The sequence below is a fragment of the Aquarana catesbeiana genome, linkage group LG04 (genome assembly GCF_042186555.1).
Source record: "Aquarana catesbeiana isolate 2022-GZ linkage group LG04, ASM4218655v1, whole genome shotgun sequence".
NCBI classification, from domain to species: Eukaryota; Metazoa; Chordata; class Amphibia; order Anura; family Ranidae; genus Aquarana; species Aquarana catesbeiana.
In genome coordinates this window covers 55,037,658-55,062,638 of record NC_133327.1, presented here as the reverse complement: position 1 = coordinate 55,062,638, position 24,981 = coordinate 55,037,658, and the positions used below count along the sequence as shown (strand labels likewise).

The 24,981-nt window shown below is 43.9% G+C and overlaps 1 protein-coding gene across 2 annotated transcripts in view; it reads right to left on the bottom strand.

The window, feature by feature from the left end:
- Positions 1–19,950, bottom strand: part of LOC141139258 (G-protein coupled receptor family C group 6 member A-like) — a 79,890-nt gene extending 59,940 nt beyond the window's left edge. For both annotated transcript variants that reach the window (XM_073625217.1, XM_073625216.1), the window contains exon 1: positions 19,705–19,950. In XM_073625217.1, coding sequence (XP_073481318.1) covers positions 19,705–19,922 — 218 coding nt within the window. In that variant the 5' untranslated portion in view covers positions 19,923–19,950. The remainder of the gene's footprint in view (positions 1–19,704) is intronic.
- Positions 19,951–24,981: the final 5,031 nt, after the last annotated feature.

The following is a 24,981-nucleotide window of genomic DNA, read 5'->3' as shown; positions in this document are numbered from 1 at the left end:
GTTCGGTACGCGGCAGAATGTTCGAACATCGCAAATGTTTGGAACCCAATAACGAACCCCATTGAAGTCTATGGGACCCAAACTGAAATCATTAGAAGTGCCCATTTTGAAGGCTTATATGCAAGTAATTGGGCATAAAATAGTTACGGGGGTCCAGGTACTGCCCTGAGGGACATGTATCAATGAAAAACAAGTTTGTAAAAACATGATTTTTAAATGAGCAGTGATTTACTGATGCTGAAAGTGAAACCATAAAAATGAGAAATGACAACCAAAATTAAAAATTGCTTTAAATATAGTACCTGGGGATCCCCCTAGTCTGCCCGGAAAGTGGCACATTTGTACCATGTATAGAACCTGCTGCAGCAATAATGACATTTATAAAGCCAAAAAATGACATTTCCCCTGCAAGCTTTATTTTATTTTGTAAACAATGGCTTGGGGAGCCAGTCTGTATGATGAGGCCACAATTTAGTGCACTAAAACAAGATTAGAGATTTTTTTGGCAAATTCTGGTGTCTCTTTTGCAGACTTTAGATAGAAGTAACAGGTGCGGAAAAATTGGGCTTTGGGTGTTGGTGGTGCCTTCACACCATAACCCTATAGAGGTACTCTTGATGAAAGCAAGAATTGGCCTTGCTGTCAAAAATTCAAATGATATGCACCTGTCAAAGAGGTACCGAAAAATTGTGTTGGTGGTTCCTTCACACAGTAATCCTCTAGAGCAGGGGTGTCCTAACTTTTTTCAAAAAAGGCCAGATTTGATGATGTGAACATGTGTGAGGGCCAACCATTTTGCCTGACATTCTTTGAACCATTCAAATTAAATGCAAATTAACGAATACACTGCCCAACAAGCATTCTCTTGCCTTTGTGGCTGTGTGTGGTGAAGAGTCTAAGGATGAGCTTGGGCGTGTTATTTGGATATACCGTATTTATCGGCGTATAACACGCACAGGCGTATAACATGCACCTTCACTTTAAGAGGGAAGTTCCAGGAAAAAACTTACATTTTAAATAAAGAACTATGAAGCAAAATAAGCATCATTGCAGCCTAGTCAGTGCCCATCTGCAACCTCACCATTGCCATGAATGCAGCCTCACAAGTGCCATGAATGCAGCCTCACCATTGCCATGAATGCAGCCTCTGAATTTAGACTCACCCATGACATGAATGCAGCCTCACCACTGACATTAATGCAGCCTCACCATTGACATGAATGCAACCTTACCATTGCCATCAGTGCAGACTGATCCATGCCCATCAGCAGCCTCGGGGGAGGGGGGCAGGACAAGCACCAACAGATTACATACAGGAGAATCTCCTGTTTACTCGGTGGCCTCTTTAACACAAAGTCCCGCCTCCTATGATAGACAGAACAGTCGTCCAATACCAGCCCAGGAGACCGGACTTCCTATTACAGAGGTTGCCGAGTAAACAGGCGATTCTCCTGTATGTAATCTGATGGTACTCATCCTGCCCCCTCCCTGTCCCCTCTAAGGCTGCCAGAACTGAATGATAAATACAGTATATATCTGTTGTGGCCCCCCAACGAATCCCGGAGCGCCAAGCTCTGGGATTTGTTGGGGGGCCACAAAAGAGATTATTTATATATATATATATATATATATATATATATACAAATTACCAGTGGGGCTGTATTAAACCGGAACACGGGCCGCAATTGGCCGCAGGTCGGACTTTAGACATGCCTGTTATAGAGGTACTCTTGATGAAAGCAAGAATTGGCCTTGCTGCCCAAAATTGCAATGATATGTGGGTGGAGTTTTGGGCGTGTGGCGTCGCTGTGCATGAGGACCGTTGCCATATTGTCAGTTTGAAACCATGATGAACTTTTCATATGACATGCCTGTTTATAGCTACTACTGTGTAAGTATACAGATGTGGTTTTAATACATTAAAATAGTTTTTATATACTACACCATGAAGTGTTTTTTTTACACTCTTTAACATGAGGAGTGATGCCTGGGTCCATGCTGGAGCAGTCCATGGTGGAAAGATGTTTGGGCGTTTTTGACCACCTGTAATCTAGTGGTCCGGTTGTAAGGGTAAGAGGCTTGGCTTACTGTGGTGTTGATGAAAGATCACTGTTCATCGTTTTAGTCAAGGTTCATTAACCTATCAGGTGCCTCTCGGGATTGATGGACGTTTGCTTTTCTTTTACGGAGATTTAAGCGCTGCATTTCTTTACTTTAAATTTGTATATTGTTGCCCACAATTTATGCTAGCTGCTGTCCGCTTATTGTCTTTGAAACCTAAGCACAGTATCTTTTATTTTTATAATGATATGCACCTGTCAAGCAGAAAAAATGGTCTTTGGGTGTTAATTGTCCCCATAAAAACCTACACCAAAAAATTTCTGAAATCAACACACACAAAGCTAGGCAGCCAAGACAGTCCTTCAGAGATTCACGTCCCAGAAAGCACTTAATCAGCGACATCGGCATCAGGGGCATTATATCTGCTGCTAATCCAGGACTGATTCATTTTGATAAATGTCAGCCGGTCCACCGAGTCTGTGGACAGGCGTGCTCTCTTATCTGTCACAGAACCTCCAGCAGCACTGAATGTCCATTCAGAAAGCACGCTGGATGCGGGGCAGCCCAGCAGCTTAATTGCATACTGGGCAAGTTTTGGCCAGTGGGCTATTTGTCAGAAACCATGAAATCAGACCGAGACAGAAGTACAGTTAAATCACACTTGTTTAATAATAAAAGTAAATAGAACAAATGTAGTCAAAACATAGCCAGAGTTCAGGAACTGGAACGGATAGTCAGACAAGCCAAACGTCAGGTAGCCGGAGATGAGCATATTAGCTGACAGCTGAGCGGCCAGCTCAGAGAAGGAAGGGTTGAGCCCAGCCCTGACAGTACCCCCTCCTCAATGAACCCTTCCCCTCGGAGGACCACCAGGCTTGAGAGGAAATCATCTATGGAAATCATGGAGGAGGACAGGGGCATGTATGTACGAGGATGAGACCCAAAAGCGCTCCTCTGGACCGTACCATTTCCAATGCACTAGGTACTGTATGCACCCACGGAACCTACGGGAGTCAACAATGGACTGTACTTCATACTCCTCTTGGTTCTCAACCTGTACAGGGTGAGAAGGGGGGAGAGCAAGGGGGCGGGACTTTGAGTGAAGCATGTGGTAGCAAAAGCATCATTTGGTTGAACATAAAAGGAGTTTATTGGTTGCCATCAGATAAAAAGCAAGGTACATTGATAAATATGCATATACATGGTGGTAATGCATGGGTAATACAATACATCTCAATCATGACTTGAATATCACAAGAATTAGCAAGCAATATTATACATCACAAGAAATGGCAAGCAACAACTTTGCAAAGTGCACCAAAAATATCATAAGGGTAAGATTATAAAATATAATAATGCCTGCAGAGGCTCGGGCCTCTTGGATCCTTAGGTAGGGTATGTGGTTTAGCTGACAAGCCTATATGGATATAGGGTAGCAAGGTGTATGGCAGCTCTATGCATTTCGTGGCTGAAGGGCCACTCGTCAGGAGCCAGCACTTGATGTTTCTAAAAGTAGAAATAGTGACATTAACTTAAATAATGATTAATAAAATGAATGCATAGGTACGCGGGGGTGAAACCAGAAAGCCCCCCAAACCCAATGCATTCTAACTTACTCAAATTCAGAAAAGATGGAGGTGTGGTGTCGGGCAGCACGAGCCATCCAGGCGCACTCCCCACCAGGAGCTGCAGCGAGCAGACCAGCAGCGGCGCCCCAAAGGTGCCAACCAGGGCGGGCATGGAACCAGGCAACCTAGGTGTGGGGTGAAAAGTAAGGTAAGCTAAGGTGTTAACAGGGGGAAATTAAGAAGCATGAATGGGTGCCGAGCACCATCCGGAAGGCGCCAATGTAAGCGGCGCAACAGGACCGCCCACTGACGTCACGCCGCATAGCGCTACAGAGGGAGGGGCAGGAAGTGCCGGGCGTGATGTCCGGCCAGCCCGTACCAACAATCCCTCAGTATGCTAGCTCCCACGTGTCATGGCGTGACGGCACACGAGGCTTCTCTTCACACCTGTAAACACACAACTCAGGTTCTCTTTCTTCCTAACCACTCCAATCTTATTACAGGTATCCATTCATCACCATATCTGTTTTCCACACACTACTGTTCTTTTCTACCTATGGTGGCACTTCCTGCATCCTTTCACCTTTCCTTCCATCACCTTGCAGTGTTACCTTTCACCTTCACCTCCTCCCCCCTCCCCCCACTTTCCCTTTTTTTCACCCATTCATGCTTCTTAATTTCCCCCTGTTAACACCTTAGCTTACCTTGCTTTTCACCCCACACCTAGGTTGCCTGGTTCCGTGCCCGCCCTGGTTGGCGCCTTTGGGGCGCCGCTGCTGGTCTGCCCACTGCGGCTCCCGGTGGGGAGTGCGCCTGGATGGCTCGTGCTGCCCGACACCACACCTCCATCTTTTCTGAATTCGAGTAAGTTAGAATGCATTGGGTTTGGGGGCCTTTCTAAGTTCACCCCGCGTACCTATGCATTCATTTTATTAATCATTATTTAAGTTAATGTCAATATTTCTATCTTTAGAAACATCAAGTGCTGGCTCCTGACGAGTGGCCCTTCAGCCATGAAACGCATAGAGCTGCCATACGCCTTGCTACCCTATATCCATATAGCCTTGTCAGCTAAACCACATACCCTACCTAAGGATCCAAGAGGCCTGAGTCTCTGCAGGCATTATTATATTTTATAATCTTACCCTTATGATATTTTTGGTGCACTTTGGAAAGTTGTTGCTTGCCATTTCTTGTGATATATAATATTGCTTGCTAATTCTTGTGATATTCAAGTCATGATTGAGATGTATTGTATTACCCATGCATTACCACCATGTATATGCATATTTATCAATGTACCTTGCTTTTTATCTGATGGCAACCAATAAACTTTTATGTTCCACCAAATGATGCTTTTGCTACCACATGCTTCACTCAAAGTCCTGCCCCCTTGCTCTCCCCCCTTTGAACATGACAGGGATGGAAATATGTGACCCTACCGGGCCACAATTTCATTTAAAGTCCCGAGGGATGGAAGAACTGGCCTTACCAGGTCACGCCTTCATTTAAAGTCCCTAAAACCAGTTTCGCTATTTAACTGTACAGGGTGAGGATGTGGCACCGAGGTGGTAAAGCGGTTGCAGACCAAAGGTTTTATTAAGGAGACATGAAATACATTCGAAATACGCATATTAGAAGGAAGGTCTAATGTGTAATCCTGCAAAGAATATGGAAAGGCCCAATAAACCGAGGTGCGAACTTCAGTGAGAGAACACAAAGTCGGAGATTGTGAAATGACAGCCAGACCCTGTCCCTAACCTGGTAGGAAGGTGCAGGCAGGCATCTGCAGTCATAAGAGAAAAAACCCAAATTGGGTAAAAGCTGCGCTTAGATTAAAAAATAATTAGAAAAGCTGCCAGCACCCTAAAAAAGTCCTGTATCTGACCTCCAAAAGTATAATAAACAGCAAAGTGTAGCGCTAATAACATATGTGAAAAGTTACAATTGAGTTCCACCAAGTGACATATAAAACAATTAGTGAAAAAACATATTGCAAATAACAAATGAAACTAAAATCACAAATGTATGTGAAAAAAAATCCAAAAGTTCTTGATAAGTCCACAAATAAAGTAAATAAATGAAGAACACCCATCCAAGAGAGGTTTGTGACAAAAGGTGCCTAGATATGATCCACCAAAACGTGTGTGAGTAGAGTCTGCTTACCAGACGGTGATGACTGCTATTATGGCAGTCTCGCTCAGCATAGGGATTATGGTCTCCCAAAACCCAAGGTACAATACGGGATCGGTAGTTCTAACACTCCATCAGACCGAAAATAAGTATTCCCCCTAAAGCTGTCCAGGAGTAAACAGGTTGCTGCAGGGGAAGACTTCCCTGACTTCCAGTTCTATCTTTTGGCCATCTAATGGACTATAGGTGAGGAGAAATCACCCAGCTGGGAACACCAATTTTTAAGTTCTCTAAGGGGTGATGGCTATAGATAGAGAAATACATGTGTTGTTTCCTGAATGTCTTCTCAAGGCATCTGCAGTCAGCATGGAGTCTGTACCTATCATTAGCATGTCGCAAAGCCTCCTGGACATGTGCCCAAGTGGAACGAAGACCACCGTGATGCTCCTCTAACGCAGGAATACACTGTGGAACAAATGAGTCAGGCAACATGGAAGGTTGAAAACCATAATTCACTATAAACGGGACAATCGGGAAGCAGAATTCAAGGCACTGTTGTGAGCAAACTCTTCCCACGGTAATAGGTCTGACCAGCTGTTATGATGGTCAGAAATATAGCAATGTAGGAATTGCTCCAAGGACTGGTTGGCTCGTTCTGCGGCCCCATTAGACTGCGGGTGATACGCAGAGGAGAAAGCAAGCTGGACTCCCAACTGTGCACAAAAGGTTCGCCATAACCGGGACACAAACTGGCTACCCCTGTCCGAGACAATCACCTTGGGTAACTCATGTAAGCAAAAGATCTCCAGAGCAAAAACGGTAGCCAGATCCTTAGAACTGGGCAACTTCTTTAGCGGAATACAATGAAACATCTTTGAGAACCGGTCAACCACCATAAGGATAACTGTGTTGACCTGAGAGTTGGGTAACTCCACAATGAAATCCATAGACAGGTGGGTCCAGGGCCTCTCCCCATTGGGTATGGGTTTTAGGAGGCCCACTGGAAGGTGTCGTTGAGTCTTTCTCTGAGCACACATGGAACAGGCAGCTACGAAGGCGATTATATCAGCACGTAGACTAGGCCACCAGAATTGTTGGGAAATGGCCCAAAAGAGTTAATTCTTCCCAAGGTGGCCAGCAGCCTTGGGAGAATGGTAAGTCTGGAGCACGGAAGTACAGAGACTCTCTGGGACAAAGCAGCGGTCACAAGGTTTCTCAAGAGGAGCATGGACCTGAGCAGCAAGAATTTTGTCACCCAAAGAAGAAGTTAGACTGGTGCGAACCGTAGCCACAATATAATCAGGAGGAATCACAGGAACCAGAACCGACTCCAACTTGAAAGTGGAGGAAAATTGTCGTGACAAGGCATCAGCCCTTACATTCGTAGTACCAGGTAAGAATGAGACAATGTAATTGAAACTTGACAAGAAAAGAGACCATCGTGCCCTTTTGGGAGAAAAGCATTTTGCCTCAGACAAGAATGTGAGATTCTTATGGTCAGTAAGAATAAGAACCGGCACAATGGTACCTTTGAGGAGATGTCTCCATTCTTTCAATGCTAAAATGATTTCCAACAGCTCTCTGTCACCAATCTCGTAATTGCACTCTGCAGGTGACAATTTCTTGGAAAATTAGCCACAAGGATGCAAGGCGCTCTCAGAAGTAGGACGTTGAGACATAAGGGCACCAACACCAGTCTCAAAAGCATCAACCTCAAGAATAAAAGGTAATGTAGGATCAGAATGTGCCAACACAGGAGCAGAAACAAAGGCAGCCTTGAGACTCTCAAAGGCCCTTAACAGACTTCAGAGACCAACTCTGTGGGTTACCGTCCTTTCTAGTCATATCAGTCAGGGGCTTGATCAGAGATAAGAAGTTATGAATAGGGATGAGCCGAACACCCCCCTGTTCGGTTCGCACCAGAACATGCGAACAGGAAAAAAATTCGTTCGAACACGCGAACACCGTTAAAGTCTATGGGACACGAACATGAATAATCAAAAGTGCTAATTTTAAAGGCTAATATGCAAGTTATTGTCAATAAAAGTGTTTGGGGACCTGGGTCCTGCCCCAGGGGACATGGATCAATGCAAAAAAAAGTTTTAAAAACGGCCGTTTTTTCAGGAGCAGTGATTTTAAAAATGCTTAAAGTCAAACAATAAAAGTGTAATATCCCTTTAAATTTCATACCTGGGGGGTGTCTATAGTATGCCTGTAAAGGGGCGCATGTTTCCCGTGTTTAGAACAGTCTGACAGCAAAATGACATTTTGAAGGAAAAAACTCATTTAAAACTACCGCGGCTATTGCATTGCCGACAATACACATAGAAGTTCATTGATAAAAACGGCATGGGAATTCCCCACAGGGCAACCCCGAACCAAAATTAAAAAAAAAAAATGATGTGGGGGTCCCCCTAAATTCCATACAAGGCCCTTCAGGTCTGGTATGGATATTAAGGGGAACCCCAGCCAAAATTTAAAAAAAAAATTGACGTGGGGTTCCCCCTAAATTCCATACCAGACCCTTCAGGTCTGGTATGGATTTTAAGGGGAACCCCGCGCCAAAAAAAAAAAAAAAAAACGGCGTGGGGTCCCCCTAAAAATCCATACCAGACCCTTATCCGAGCACGCAACCTGGCAGGCCGCAGGAAAAGAGGGGGGGACGAGAGTGCGGCCCCCCCCCCCTCCTGAACCGTACCAGGCCACATGCCCTCAACATTGGGAGGGTGCTTTGGGGTAGCCCCCCAAAGCACCTTGTCCCCATGTTGATGAAGACAAGGGCCTCATCCTCACAACCGTGGCCGGTGGTTGTGGGGGTCTGCGGGCGGGGGGCTTATCGGAATCTGGAAGCCCCCTTTACCAAGGGGACCCCCAGATCCCGGCCCCCCCCCTGTGTGAAATGGTAAGGGGTTACTTACCCCTACCATTTCACTAAAAAACTGTCAAAAATGTTAAAAATGACAAGAGACAGTTTTTGACAATTCCTTTATTTAAATGCTTCTTCTTTCTTCCTTCATCTTCTTCTTCTTCTGGTTCTTCTGGCTCTTCTGGTTCTTCCTCCGGCGTTCTCGTCCAGCATCTCCTCCGCGGCGTCTTCTATCTTCTTCTCCTCGGGCCGCTCCGCACCCATGGCATGAGGGGGGAGGCTCCCGCTCTTCTCTTCATCTTCTTCTTCATCTTCATCTTCTTCTTCATCTTCTTCTTCTTCTTCTTCTTCTCTTCTTCATCTCTTCTTCCTTCTTCATTTCTTCTGCGGGCCGCTCCGCATCCATGCATGGAGGGAGGCTCCCGCTGTGTGACGGCGTCTCTTCGTCTGACGGTTCTTAAATAACGGGGGGCGGGGCCACCCGGTGACCCCGCCCCCCTCTGACGCACGGGACATGACGGGACTTCCCTGTGGCATTCCCCGTGACGTCACAGGGAAGTCCCGTCAATTCACCGTGCGTCAGAGGGGGGGCGGGGTCACCGGATGGCCCCGCCCCCCGTTATTTAAGAACCGTCAGACGAAGAGACGCCGTCACACAGCGGGAGCCTCCCTCCATGCATGGATGCGGAGCGGCCCGCAGAAGAAATGAAGAAGGAAGAAGAGATGAAGAAGAGAAGAAGAAGAAGAAGAAGAAGATGAAGAAGAAGATGAAGATGAAGAAGAAGATGAAGAGAAGAGCGGGAGCCTCCCCCCTCATGCCATGGGTGCGGAGCGGCCCGAGGAGAAGAAGATAGAAGACGCCGCGGAGGAGATGCTGGACGAGAACGCCGGAGGAAGAACCAGAAGAGCCAGAAGAACCAGAAGAAGAAGAAGATGAAGGAAGAAAGAAGAAGCATTTAAATAAAGGAATTGTCAAAAACTGTCTCTTGTCATTTTTAACATTTTTGACAGTTTTTTAGTGAAATGGTAGGGGTAAGTAACCCCTTACCATTTCACACAGGGGGGGGGCCGGGATCTGGGGGTCCCCTTGGTAAAGGGGGCTTCCAGATTCCGATAAGCCCCCCGCCCGCAGACCCCCACAACCACCGGCCACGGTTGTGGGGATGAGGCCCTTGTCTTCATCAACATGGGGACAAGGTGCTTTGGGGGGCTACCCCAAAGCACCCTCCCAATGTTGAGGGCATGTGGCCTGGTACGGTTCAGGAGGGGGGGGGGGCCGCACTCTCGTCCCCCCCTCTTTTCCTGCGGCCTGCCAGGTTGCGTGCTCGGATAAGGGTCTGGTATGGATTTTTAGGGGGACCCCACGCCGTTTTTTTTTTTTTTTTTTTGGCGCGGGGTTCCCCTTAAAATCCATACCAGACCTGAAGGGTCTGGTATGGAATTTAGGGGGAACCCCACGTCAATTTTTTTTTTAAATTTTGGCTGGGGTTCCCCTTAATATCCATACCAGACCCGAAGGGCCTTGTATGGAATTTAGGGGGACCCCCACATCATTTTTTTTTTTTAATTTTGGTTCGGGGTTGCCCTGTGGGGAATTCCCATGCCGTTTTTATCAATGAACTTCTATGTGTATTGTCGGCAATGCAATAGCCGCGGTAGTTTTAAATGAGTTTTTTCCTTCAAAATGTCATTTTGCTGTCAGACTGTTCTAAACACGGGAAACATGCGCCCCTTTACAGGCATACTATAGACACCCCCCAGGTACGAAATTTAAAGGGATATTACACTTTTATTGTTTGACTTTAAGCATTAATAAAATCACTGCTCCTGAAAAAACGTCCGTTTTTAAAACTTTTTTTTGCATTGATCCATGTCCCCTGGGGCAGGACCCAGGTCCCCAAACACTTTTTATGACAATAACTTGCATATAAGCCTTTAAAATTAGCACTTTTGATTTCTCCCATAGACTTTTAAAGGGTGTTCCGCGGCATTCGAATTTGCCGCGAACACCCCAAATTGTTCGCTGTTCGGCGAACTTGCGAACAGCCAATGTTCGAGTAGAACATGAGTTCGACTCGAACTCGAAGCTCATCCCTAGTTATGAATAAACTTCCGATAATAGTTGGCAAAGCCCAAGAAACTCTGCAGAGGATGTAAACCCATGGGTTGGGGCCACTGTAGGACTGCTGAAAGTTTCTCTGGGTCCATCAAAAAACCAGCAGTGGAAATGACATAACCCAGAAATTTAACCTGTTCACGATGAAAGTCACACTTCTCCAATTTACAATAGGGATTGTTCTCTCTTAGTTTCTGAAGCACACGACAGACATCTGTGTGGTGGCTCTCCAGGGACTTGGAAAATATGAGGATATCATCGAGATAAACCACCACACATAACTGCAACAAATCTCGGACATCGTTAATGAATTCCTGGAAAACTGCCAGGGCACTACAAAGGCCAAAAGGCATTACGAGGTACTCATAATGGCCTGTTCTGGTATTAAACGCAGTTTTCCACTCATTGTCCTCTTTAATCCTCACGAGATTGTATGCCCCTCTAAAATCAAGCTTTGTGCAAACCGTTGCCTTGAGGCGGTCAAATAACTCCGTAATCAAGGGAATCGGATAGGCATTCTTAATCATGGAACAATTGAGACCCCTATAATCAATACAAGGTCTCAGTTCACCACTCTTCTTCTTCGTGAAGAATAAAACAGCACCAGCAGGGAACAAGGATTTGCGGATGAAACCTCGAGAAATTGTGTCTGCAACATACTCCTCCATGGCCTTATCCTCCAAGACCGACAAAGGGTAAACCAGCCACGAGGGGGTATGGCACCAGGTTGAAGGTCAATTGTACAATCATACGGTCAGTGTGGAGGCAAACTACCGGCTTGACCTTTGTCAAAGACATCGCTAAAATCACGGTACTCCTCCAGCAGGGAGGAGAGTGAAGAGGTGCACAGGACCTTGGCTACCTTCTGGAAGCATGTCTCACTGCATTGTGGTGACCAGGAGAGAACCTCAGCATGGAGCCAATCAAAAGAGGGGTTGTGCCTCTGTAACCAAAGATAACCAATAACCAGCAGAAACTTAGGTGAGGAAATAACTTGAAATTGGATTATCTCATGGTGAAGTGCCCCTACAGTCATTAACAATGGAACCGTATCATGAGTCACATGGGCAGGCTGTAGAGGTCTCCCGTCAAGAGCCTCAATGGCAAGTGGAGTGTAACGCAGCTGCAGTGGAATCGAGTGCTTCAATACAAAGGCAGCATCAATGAACAGGCCTGCAGCCCCAGAGTCAATTAGAGTCTGTATCTCGACAGACAACTCAGCCCAAGAAAGAGTGACCAAAAGCAGGGGCTTATCCTTCTGGATAACTGGGGATGAAACAACGCCACCTAAGGTCTGTCTGTGACAGGACCTCAAGGTTCGGGCGTTCCCTGGATGGGTAGGACAAGACTTCAAAAAGTGACCTGCCTGGCCACAATAAAGGCACAATCTCACCCTCCTCCTAAAGGTTCTCTCATCTGCAGAGAGACGCGTGAAACCCAAGTGCATGGGTTCACCTTCACTTCCCGACTCGGTACCAGGAGGCATGGGAGGTGAGAGAGGCATGGTTGGGACTGCAAAGCTCGGAGACAAACGTACAGGAGGCTTCCCCAAGCGCTTAAAGGAGAGTCTTTCTCTGAGTCTGGAGTCAATGAGGATGGCAAACGTGATCAACTTCTCCAGCTCAGTGGGTTGCTATCTCATCCTTGATGGTATCCGAGAGACCGTGAGAAAAAGCAGCCATGAGGGCCTCATTGTTCCATGCAACCTCTGCTGCCAGAGTACGGAATTCAATGGCATAGTCAGCAACAGTTCTCGTACTCTGTTCGATGGACATGAGGCACTTGGCAGCAGACGCGAGCAGAGTATGCGGGATTATCAAATACCCTTTTAAACGAAGCCACAAACTCAGGGTAACTCAAAACAACAGGTTTTTGCATCTCCCATAGAGGGTTAGCCCAGGCCAAGGCTCTCTCAGAAAGCAAAGATATCATGAAACCTACTTTGCTTCTGTCCATGGGAAATGCCTGGGGCAGCATCTCAAAGTATATCTCAACCTGTTTGAGAAACCCTCTGCATTTGACCGGTTTGCCCCCAAATCGCTGGGGAAGTGGAGCAGAACCAGGCATACCTCTTATAGGTAATACTCGAGGCGGGTGCCTGCACAGAGACTGGAGCAGCAGCAGGATCGGCCTGCAATATAGGTTGTATCAGGTGGCCAAAGTGGGAGATTCTAGGTGAGCTGTGCGACTCAGGAGCATTTGTAACGCCATGCCGAACTGATCCATGCGGTGATCCAGTTCATCCAATCTGGAAAAAATATTACCAATAAGTGGATTGATTGCATCTTCTGAATTCTTGGCCTTCGCCTACTGTCAGAAACCATGAAATCAGACCGAGACAGTAGTACAGTTAAATCACACTTGTTTAATATTAAAAGTAAAAAACACAAACATAGTCAAAAAATAGCCAAAGTTCAGTAACCAGAATGGATAGTCAGTCAAGCCAGAAGTCAGGGATCAATGTATTGTAACAGCAAGCAGGATCTGGAGCCAGTAGGGATGTCAGCAAAGCCAGTCTTTAAACAGGAAACAGGAGATGTTTCTTCTGATGCTGACCAAGGCAAAGGCAGAGCTCCTCTGGACTAGACGGCTTAAGTAGGCAGGACTGACGAGCAGGATATCAACAACAGCTGAGTAATTGTGGAGAGAGATGGGAGCTGGCAATTAGTCGACAGCTGAGCAGCCAGCTCAGAAGGAAGGGCTGAGCCCAGCCCTGACAGCTGTTTAAAGCTTCGACATCGATGACTGCAAGAATTCCATCAGCTGGAGCTTGCAGTCCATCAATGTTTTAAAGTAGGTGAATTGTGTTCCTTATGTAGCTTGGAATGCTTAAGGCAAGGGGACACAAAGTGAGTTTGCTCAGGTTCTCTGTCAAAGAGCCATTACCAGATATAATATGTCTACCCGATGGATGTAACAAACTCTTGTGCAGTTTAGGGAGTGAGTAGAATGTGGGTGTGCACGGAAAAGGGGTGTGGAACCTATCAATTTTGGTTGTGGTGACACGTGAGTACCACAATTTATTACTAAGAATTTTAGTGCACATCTGTATATATTATCCATGATCATTATATTACCCCCCTTATCGGAGGGTTTTAAATCGATAATGGAATTGGTGGAAAGATTATGTAATGTGTGTTGTTCCTCAACTGAGAGATTGCAAACTGTGTCATGTTTTGATTTTTATATTTTTGATATAGTGGTAAGTTTAACAAATGCCAAAACATTGGGATTTAAACCCAATGTCGGGAATTTGTCTGACTTCTTTCTGTTTATAAGAACAGTTGAACAGTTGATGCTCAAGAGCAATACAATCAATGAGGTCTGGATGAGGGTTGTTTTCCTCCAATAATGAGATGAGATTATCTATGGCCTGTATTTCCTGTGGTTTAAGCTGTGTTCCCTTTTTTCTGTTTTTGGAGTACAGTTGTTTAAGGATAACTTTTCTCGCAAACAGTTGGATGTCCTTAATAGCCTCAAACTTATCAATGTCCTCATTGGAAAGAAACTGAGACACCTAATAAGTATGTTTTTTTCAATATCGTTAAGTGGGTATTGGGACAAATTCACAACATTGAGCGAATCTCCCTGCTCAGGTAGTGACATTGATGTATTTATATTGGAACATTGATGCTCATGGAGATGGAAGACTCCCCTTGTCCTTGCACTAAAACAATCCCTTGAGTGGGATTGGATGGTAAAGATAACTTACGTGAGACACTGGGAATACCAGTTGGAACAGTTAAGGGAGGTGGTGGAGATAGAGGGAAAAGTACCAGCACCCAAGGGGTTACCTAACACCACGTAAGCACTAAGATAACCATTTCATCCTGGATCTGTGAGTTTCTTTTTAGATGATTTTTCCTGGGAACCGCCACCTTGGGAGTTCCTTCTGGTTTTGTTGGATTTTTTAAACCTGGAGGAATTGTAAGAAGAAGCGGATAATGATTAAATAGAAGAAGCATCTGACAGATGGGAGTTTCTTGAATCTTGTAGAGTGGCTAGATTGAAAAGCTTTTTTAGGATAGATTGGACTCCAACTAAAAGCCTTATCCCCCTGAAAGGCCATTTTATCTCTTTGCATTTTTTTCTCTTTTTTCATCAGAATTTGATGGTTAAAGTTTTCCAAGTGTTCACTTAACTCTTTATCTGATTGTGCATATGCTGAGTGGTCCTTATATTGAGAAAACAAGTTATAAAAGGAGTCCACATCCTTGTCTAACTCTCTTAACCTTTTGGCATATTCCTCCTTTAAAAGTAACATCATGCCCTTAGAGCATAACAATAGATTCTCCTCCCATGTCCTCTTAAAAGAGGACTTGTGTTCTCCACAGTGGGGAAAATCTGAGGACATAGTCCAAAAGGAGCAATGTTATTATCAATGTATTGTTTAAAGGAGTGAACATGCCAATGAAGAGAGATTTTTTTCTCTAGTAGTTCCCTAAGACTGAGAAAGGTAGATGACAGCTCAGTATCCTTCCTTTCCTTGAGAGAAAAATCTTTGAGAAACCCAGTCATAAGGGTTTCCCAGTATTGACTGGCATAATTTGGCAATGTCACTATCAATAAAAAGTTTTAATTTTCTTAAATTTAAAGTATACATGGTTATTGGACCAGGTAGTTATCCTCTGAGTTATGATCTCTCTCAGTCGAATCATTAACACATGTGGTCAGTATATTCAGCTTATCTTATTTTCTGTTTTTATTTGTTAATGTGTCTCATATATATATATATATATATATATATATATATATATATATATATATATATATATATATATATATATATATATATATATATATATATATATATATATATATATATATAATATGATTGTGTGAATTTTTATTGTATTCTGTTCATGTTCATAATTATGTGCATTTTACAACTATAGATTAAGGCTACATATCTGGAATCCTCTAGCCTAATGTCCCTGAAGAAGACTCTCACTCTGTATGTTGAAACATGGTGGACTCTTCCTGTCTCATTGAAAGTGGATTTGGGCCATTCCAGTAGCTGGTTTCATGCTGTTCTTATCATAATGTGTTTGATTTTACTATTTCTTTTCATTATGCATTTATTGTTTCAATAAATTTGTACTTTTATGATTTAACCGCTATTTATGGGGCCGTTCAAAATTCCACCCTTTGAGGAACCCTTTTCACTTTATGTACCAGGGATGTGGACCCCAACCTGTACATCCAGCTATTTGCCACAAATCTCCTTACAGATTTTATTATATGATCATCAGCTCCGTAGTACAGACATAAGCCGAGTCTCAGGCGACGTGACCGCTCTTGTGAAGTAAGGCGTGTCTGGCCTAATTGCATATGTTCTTCAGAAGCTGACACAGCTGGAGAGATGGGTTGTTCTGGAGCTTTCTGGACAAAAGGGGACCCACTGGGGAGCGGCATGGAGCAGTCATTCCAGATCTCTCTCCTGGAAACAGACATTGATTTGGATGCTAAGGGCGATCAAGCCATCCAGGGTGGTGGGTTTAGTTCTGCCAGCTAATTCATCCTTAATATGATCCGCTAGACCTTGCCAAAAAGTTGCAGTAAGGGGCTCATTATTCTATGCAAGTTCTGAAGCCAAGGTGCGAAACTGAACTGCATATTGACCAACAGTCATGTTTCCTTGACAAAGTGGAAGAAGAGCTCCAGAAGCTGATGAGGCCCTCCCAGGAACATCAAAGGTGTTACAGAAATCTTGTAGGAAGGCAAAGAGACTGGAACCAGTAGGATCTTGACGTTCCCATAATGGTGAAGCCCAAGCCAGAGCCTCTCCCAAAAGTAGTGAAATCATATACGCCACCTTGGAATGATCAGTAGGAAAATAATGGCCCGCTAGCACAAAGTGGATCAAGCACTGATTGATGAAGCCCCAACAAGCTTTAGGATCACCAGAGAAGTGAGGCAGCGGAAGCAGCTGGAGTTTTGAAATACTGCCTCTGCTGGAGGGACTGTGAGAGCTGGAGCAGTAGGGGCTGAAACAGAAGCCGGAACAGAGGGTGAGGAAGTGGGCACAACCTGCAGCTGATCAAAACGAGAGGAAGGTTGCTGCAGACACTGCATAATCCATTCTTGTTAGGCCTGCTGGACGTCAACTCTCTGCGCCAAACACTGAAGTTGATCCAGAAGAGGCTGCGGTGTCTCTGAGGAGCTCATGGCCTGAGCAAACTGTCAGGAGTCTGTGGTAGTGAGCTCTTGAATATTGCCAACTCAGGGTTCCCTAAGGCATGGCGTCTAAGCCCCAGCCTGCTTCTTCACCAGAGCCCCTGATGGTAGGGATGGGCTGGGCAGCAAGCTGGAACCAGGTTGCGGCCCCCAGGTATGCCTAGCCAAGGATGTAGAGACCACTCGCGTGTGCAGAGTACAAGCAGCAGGCAAAAGGGAATCCAGAAGACAAGCCGAGATCAGGGCGGGCAGCGAACAAGCACAGATGGTAAACGAAGCTGAGGTCAGTATACAGGTAGTCAGACACAGTATGGACAAGAGGCATGCAAACGGGAGCTCAGAGAACTATGAAGTTGCTCAGGCAATGTGGGTTACACTAAGCATATCTTATATAGACAAGCAAACTAGGAGGCAGGCCAGGGAGTGATGGAAGGAAAGGAAATAAAGGTCCACAGAATAGCAGACAATGCCCATAGGTGAGCACAGCTAAGCTACACATGTGAAAGGAATCAGGTAGAGAAACACTGCAGCAAGGAGGTAAGAACACACAAGCAGGAAACTGCAGGCTAACTTGTGACATACCCGCAGCCAAAGCTTGGCATAGATGGTTTAAAATTTGGCCAGTTCAGCAGGGACCATCTGAACTTCAATTTGTGTATGACCATCCCTGTTTAACAAAAGCCAATTTTAAGATTGACTGCTATTAAACAAGTTGGAAACCCTTTCTTGATCAGGAGCTGCAGCCAATTGTTCATGTGGGTGGAGGTATCTGTAACTGAATTATTTGCATTTCATTTTCAATTTATTCAACACTTACCCTGTACAGGGGAACTCATCTACATAAGGATGTTCTAATAAATGATAAATTCTAACATGAATGGGATAGAAGATCCCTCCTAGCATTTGGGTTTTCGAGCCACAGCGTGTTCGTTGGAACGACAGGAAAATGCAAATCCAAAGAGAGAAGAAAGGGTGATTATGGGAAATATATAGCAAAACATGCTTGCAGTGTGTTCTTAGATCATATTCTCAGTGCTCTTAAGAATGAGGCCATGTTACCTGTCTGTTCACATTTTATAGGACAGTTCTGGAACTTTTCCATAAGGGAGTGTTCAGGATACAAAATCATTTCATAATTGCAAAGCATGAACAACAAACTTGTTCCATTAGTGATTTAAGTTAGTACATTTCCATCAAGTTCATTCATTTTTATACTCAATTTTTTTCAAGAGCAAAGTAAAACAAATCCCCTTGGGCATCTGGGGATAGCGTTGTCTCATTGAGTCAAAAATAATTCTTTGTGACCCTATAAAGAAATATACCAAATTTGGATCACAATATTCCCGGACTATAAATACTTAGCTAATACATTTAATGTAAGAAAGTTACCCAATTTTTTTTTTACATTTTTGATAATGAAGAAACATCCTGATATTGAGGTGGTTAATGTGCATTTAGCCTTTAAAGTCACCCACTGAAATCAAGTGTAGGTCTTTTATTATTAATAGAAGTTAATTGTAGGAGCATATAGCATTGTGTACACATTTATTGGTGGCCAGTGGCACTGTAAAACCTTCCCCCACCCCCCATCATTCGTTGTTAACCTCTCCCTCTGCAAAATAATCCCACAATAATCGGTGGTCAGTGGCATTTAAAAAAACTCTCAACTCTCACCCTTCAATCGTTCATTTGCCCTCTGCAGCCTTAAACTCTCCTTCTCCCCTGTGTCCTGTTGTCAGTGGAGGGAAGGGGGTTATCAATATAAACAGTACCACACTGTGTACGTTAGGGATCTCTGTAATCAGTCATTACAGCTATCACACATCACAGAGCTTCTCCATTTGGTCCTGTGCCTTTAGCCAATGCTCTCCATTAACAAATGACAGTGGAAGCATCAGCATCGTGAAAATAAAGAGATATACACCCAACTGCCCTACAAAGAGCCCTACAACAGCAAGAAATAAGGTTAAAAATGCTACCTGAGAAACTAAGATAGATAGGTGAGACCTGATGGAATAGGCAGCTAAGCTAAAGCTGGGCATAGATGGACTGAAATGTGTCCAGTTCAGCATGGATCCTCCGAACTTCAATCCTTGTGTGGCCATCCCTGTTTATCAAAAGCCAATTTTTAGATTGACTTCTATCAAACAAGTTATAAAACCTTTCTTGATCAGGAGCTTTAGCCAATTGGCTGCAACCACTGATTAGTGTATTCTGGCAACAGCAGGAGCAGCTATCAGAATACAATGTTCTGGCAGGGGGCGGTGCTCCATCCACCTTATTCATGAGGATGGAGGAATCTGTAAATTATTTTTTATTCAGCCTGCTGACTAAATAAAAAAAGATGGCTCATCAAAGGCCAGCAAAAGGGTGCTTAGGCAATAATAGAAGCAAATATACAGCAGAAACAGCCCTTGCAGTATCCTTAGTTCCCTTTCTCCCAGGAGTCTTTTAGGAAGTTCAACTGCAGAATATAAGATAAAAATTTTGACCCGCATTTAGTCATCTGAATCCGTCAATTGTGTTTCCAATTTAACATCATTGCATTGCATTAACATAAATTTGCAAGCAACTCTCGTCCAAACCTACATGCAAGTCACAATTCCTACAGTTGTTGGTAAACCTGGATTTAAACCAATTTCTGAATAATGTCAGAGTAAATAATTATGTTTTACTAATGTTAACGGCAAGTAAAAAAAAGGGCAAGTAAACAGTTTTCTGTGTTAAAAAGTAAAATTAAACTGAATTCTTTGCATTTCATTTTCAATTTTTTCAGCACTTACCCTGTACAGGTGAACTCATCTACATAAGGACGTTCTAATAAATTATAAACTCTATCATGAATGGGAAAGATCCCTCCAAGCATAATGTCTCCGGTTTTTCGAACCACAGCGTGTTCATTGGAACGACAGGAAAATGCAAATCCAAAGAGAGAAGTAAGGGTGATTACAGAAAATATATAGCAAAACATGCTCTTAGATGCTCTGCAGAATGAAGCCATGTTGCCTGTCTGCTCACATTTTATAGGAAAGTTCTGGAATTTATCCATGAGGGAGTGTCCAGGATATAAAATTATTTCTTAATTGCAAAGCATAAATAACAAACTTGTTCCATTAGTGATTTAGGTTAGTACATGTCCATCAAGTTCATTTGTTTTTAAACTCAATTTTTTTCTTGAGAAAGGTAAAACAAATCCCCTTGGGCATCTGGAGATAGTGTTGTCTCATTGAGTCCAAATAATTATTTGTGACCCTATAAAGAAATATACCAAAGTTGGATCACAATATTCCCAGACTATAAATACTTAGCTAATACATGTGCTGTAAAAAAAGTTACTCGGTCTTTTTTTTTTACATTTTCTTATTAAATTTGATACCACTAACTTGAAGAGTTAACAATTTTATGGCTTAACTATTTTTAGGGACATATTTATAAAGCAAATAAAGTCACTTTCACCAAATATTCACTGCAGATGAATCAATCACTGTAATTTAAAACACATTTGCAGTGTATACTTGTAATTAGTGAATGCTACATTCATTGTTTTAGGACTACACTCATTACTTAGCAGAGAATATTGTTCCGGGAAATATCTGATTGCCTCCTGGGGGATCAGGAAGAAATGCTTTTTCCCGCTGGAGCATGAATGAATGAATGAATGAATGATTTGTAAAGCGCTGCAAATGCGAACTGAATTGCCTCAAGGCGCTGGATGCATTCTCTGTTGTCAGCTTCTTAGAAAAGGAAGGTCTTTAGTTTTTTCCTGAAGGCCTGGTGGTTTGCTTCCATGCGGATGTTGGTTGGAAGAGCTTTCCATAGTCGAGGTCCTTGGACTGCGAATCTTCGTTCTCCCTTTGCTTTGTAGCGGTATTTGGGAATGATAAGGAGGTTTTGGTTAGCTGATCGAAGACTGCGATTCGGTGTGTAGTGTTTTATTTTCTCACGGAGATATAGTGGAGCGTTTCCTTGTATGCATTTGTGGGTGAGGCAGAGGGTCTTGAATGTGATCCGATTCTTCACGGTTAGCCAGTGTAGGCTCTTTAGGGATGGGGAAATAGATTTCCAGGGTTTTTTCCTGTTAACAGTCTTGCCGCCGTGTTTTGGATGAGTTGTAAGCGGGCAAGCTGATATTGGGGTAGTCCTACGTAGAGCGAATTTGCGTAGTCGAGTCGGGAATTGATGATTGTTCCCACAACTGCCGCTTTGTCCTCTTCTGGGATGAAGGGGATGAGTCTACGTAGCTGGCGGAGGAGATGGTGGGATCCGCTCACCACTGATCCTATTTGTGCATCCATTGTCATGCCTGAGTCAAAAATGACTCCGAGACTCTTGGCTTTGGTGCTTGGAGAGATGGTCTGTCCGAGGATGGTGGGAGGTGTCCACGGAGTCTTTATTTTGGAATTTTTGTTAGCTTGTAGGAGAAGAAGTTCTGTTTTTGATCCGTTGAGTTTGAGGGAGCTGGTGGTCATCCAGTCATCTATTAAAGTGAGGCAATTCTGTAATTGCTGATGATGGTCTTTTTGTCTGTTGATGCGAAGGTAGAGTTGGGTGTCGTCAGCGTATGAGTGGAAGCAGAGATCGGTTTTCCTGATGATATTGAGAAGTGGGCGGATGTATATGTTGAATAGTACTGGTGACAAGGGTGAGCCTTGAGGGACTCCACAGGAGACTGCCCGGGTTTCCGAGGTAAATGTTCCTAGTTTCACTGTCTGGGAGCGATTCTCTAAGAAGGATGTAAACCATTTTAGAACAGAATCTGTAGCTCCTGCAACTTCAGCGAGGTGGACAAGTAAAGTATTGTGGTCCACTGTATCGAATGCTGCGCTGAGGTCTAACAGTACCAGGAGACTCTGTTCTCCGTCGTCTGCTGCTTCAAGGGCGTCGTCCCATATTTTGAGAAGTGCTGTTTCTGTGCCATGGCCTGGGTGGAAGCCTGATTGAAGAGGGTCCAGGAGTTGGTGTGTGTCCAGGTGGTGTTGGAGCTGCTGTACTACTGCTTTCTCTATAATCTTGGAGATGGCATTGAGGCTAGTTATTGGTCTGTGGCAGTTAGGGTCCTTAGGGTCGAGATTGGGTTTCTTTAGCAGGGGTTTGACGATGCCTTGCTTGAGGGAGGTTGGCACAGTCCCTTCTTTGAATGATGGAGCAAACTGGACCATGCGTCATAGTGGGGAAGTTGCATTCCTCTGGTTCAACTGTGGGTATATGTATGTGCATATGGAGGTTTTCTATTTGTTGTATTATTCTGTTGGTTGAACATGATGGACTTGTGTCTTTTTAAACCTAACTATGTAACTATGTAACCATAAAGAATCATGTTCTATACTATAAAATCCTCTTTCATCCATACGCAACTAAACTAGAAGAAATCACCAGGTACATCTGCTATTCTGTTTTACAGTTATACTGTAAAATCCTCTTGCATCCATAAACAACTAAGTTCAAAGAAAATACCAGTTATATCTGCGCCAAATGTAAGTGATTCCAGCAGCTGTAATAAAAATACCTAATGGTATTGAAACTCAGTAATCAGGAATATACAGCGCTAGTCTGGTTCCTAAATCTATCAAGTGTCACCTCAAAGCATTTTCAAAGAATTCAGCTCCTATTGACTTTGGTGGAGTTTGGAATTACCATTTGAACTTAGGAGTGATTTGGCGACTGTCATGTGAAACAAATTTTAATAGATTTTTTATTGATAAAAGTGTACAAAGAACAACAAACTGGAATACCAGCTTGAACAAATTGAGCTTTACATAGAGATAGACAGGATGCCCTAAAGCCAAAGTAGTACATACATTAGTACATCAGGATGTCATTCCAGAACAGATGCCAAAAAAACACACAAAAGAAAAGGGGAAACCATGTGAAGTAGTGTCTGTTCTGTAGCCAATCTTCACGCCCAAAGAGATGTCAAATATTTGTGTAAATTCTGAGTTGGATATTCTTAGAAGAACAGCAGAGGCTGCTGAGAAGGCATGGTCCTAACAAAGAAACAACTGAAGACAAAAAAAGGGGAAGGGTAAAGCTAGAAAGGAAAAAGAAAAAGAGGGAAGGGAGTGAAAAAAAGTTTAGGCTTGGGAGCAATGGGGGCATGGGTTAGCTCTCAGCAGCCCTCCACCCACCCTCGTTGCAATTCAGGACCTTCCACAGCACAATCATGAATCGGCCCTTGTGCTCTAATAAAAGGATGGTGCAGCTGATTCTGCTACCAGGAATGATGTGCAATCATTTACTGGTAAGACTGTTAAGTTGTGGATTTTTTGAAATTAGACCATCAAGACCATGTGGTCATAAACATGGTTAGCCTGTCCTGTGAGATATGAATTAATTCCTCCATCTGTTCCATTTTGTTTATCCTGTGAAACCGTTCTTTCATAGTTGGTATCTGGCTCAAGCGGCAGTGGCAGGTGATGCATTGTTTATGCGTTAGCATTAACCATGAACATTGCTAGGGATTTATAATGTACTCTTTTAGGGAGTGATGAGGTAAATATTGTGCGGGGGTGTAATCCAGCACATCAGTTGTAACCACAACTATTTTGTCATGTACCTGTCTCCAGAAGGGGTAAAGCTTGGAGCATGACCACCATATGTGAAGCATTATTTCTGCCTTTTCTTTGCAACGCCAACATATACTGTGGACACAAGGGAAGAATTTGTGCAGTAAGGAGGGCGTTCGATACCAATGGGTGAAAATGTTGTAGCCATTTTCCTGGGTGGTAACATTCAGCAAGCCCTTATGGATATGAATGTAAATGTTCTCCCATTCCTCATGAGTAAAAGCCTGGTCCAATTCTATTCCCAAGTCCAGTATGGAGGAGAAAGCGGAAGACGCTTTTAATATCGATGCATATGGAGTAGAAATGACATGAGGTTGTAGGTGTTTTCTGGTACAGCGTGCTTAAAGCAAAGTAAGAGGTCTGGTTCAGGACAAGAGAGTGCCCTGTGTAGTTAGAAAGTGTTGATTTGGAGGTAAGCCCATGCCAGTATGGCGTGTGACGCAATCAATATGTTAAGCGCCTCCAGGGAGAGTAATATTCATTGTCGAAAGAAGTGTGTGGCGAGCAAATCCTTGTGTGGCCAGGATTGAGGCACAAGGGAGTCAAAAAGGCCTCACAACTGCTGTGTCAGGGGCAGACAAAAAGGTTTGGTAGAACGCTGCAAGTGAGGGGCCTATTAATGGGTGTGATTTGGTGATTTGGACCTGGTGAGGCGAAAGCCCTGGTAGTGAACACAATGGTATCAGAGATTGTTCATCCTTTCACTGTCTCATGAACATTACAATCCACCAGCAGGCATGCTCTCAGGCATGCTCACCTGTGGAAGTCTGGTAAGCCAATGCCTCCTTTTTGCTTTGGCAAGGTGAAGCAAGAATGCTTGATTCTTGGAGATTTGTTGCGCCAGAGGAAAATTGTGCAATCCCTTTTAAAAGTAGAGAAAAAGGATGGTAGGAGATGGATGGGGACTGTCTGCATGATATACTAGTCTGGGGAGGAGCTTTGTTTATATGAGGGCCCCCTGTTGAACCAAGACACTCTGAGAACAATCCAAATTTGTGTGATGATTCATCCTAAAGAGTTCATACAGGTGTACCATAATTTGTATGCCCAAGTAAGTCAAAGCTTCCGTGCACCAAGAAAAAAAGGGAAATTAGATTTACATATTGTAACTACTTCTCGCGGCAGTGACAAGTTGAGTGTTTTCGATTTAGAGTAGGTCATTTTCAAATTCGAGATTCTTTGAAAGTATTCAATGTGATGATCCCCGCCGTCCATCTTCCATTGGGGTGAGGTGGTGTTAGTTTGCTGCCCCCTCAAAATATTGAGCACCAGAAGCCATTGCCCTTGAACCAGATGTGAGAGCAGAGCCGGGAACAGCAGAGTAGTCACAGGGATAGCCGAAATCAGCAGCAGGCAGGCAGTGAGGTACCAAGACATAAGACTGAGACATGGTCAAAAACGGAGCTGGGGTCAGGAACTGGCAACAGAGCAGAAGAAGGATCCAAGTTCAGGTCAGAGGCAAGTGGAGTCAGCAACAGGGAAACAAGCAGAGTAATA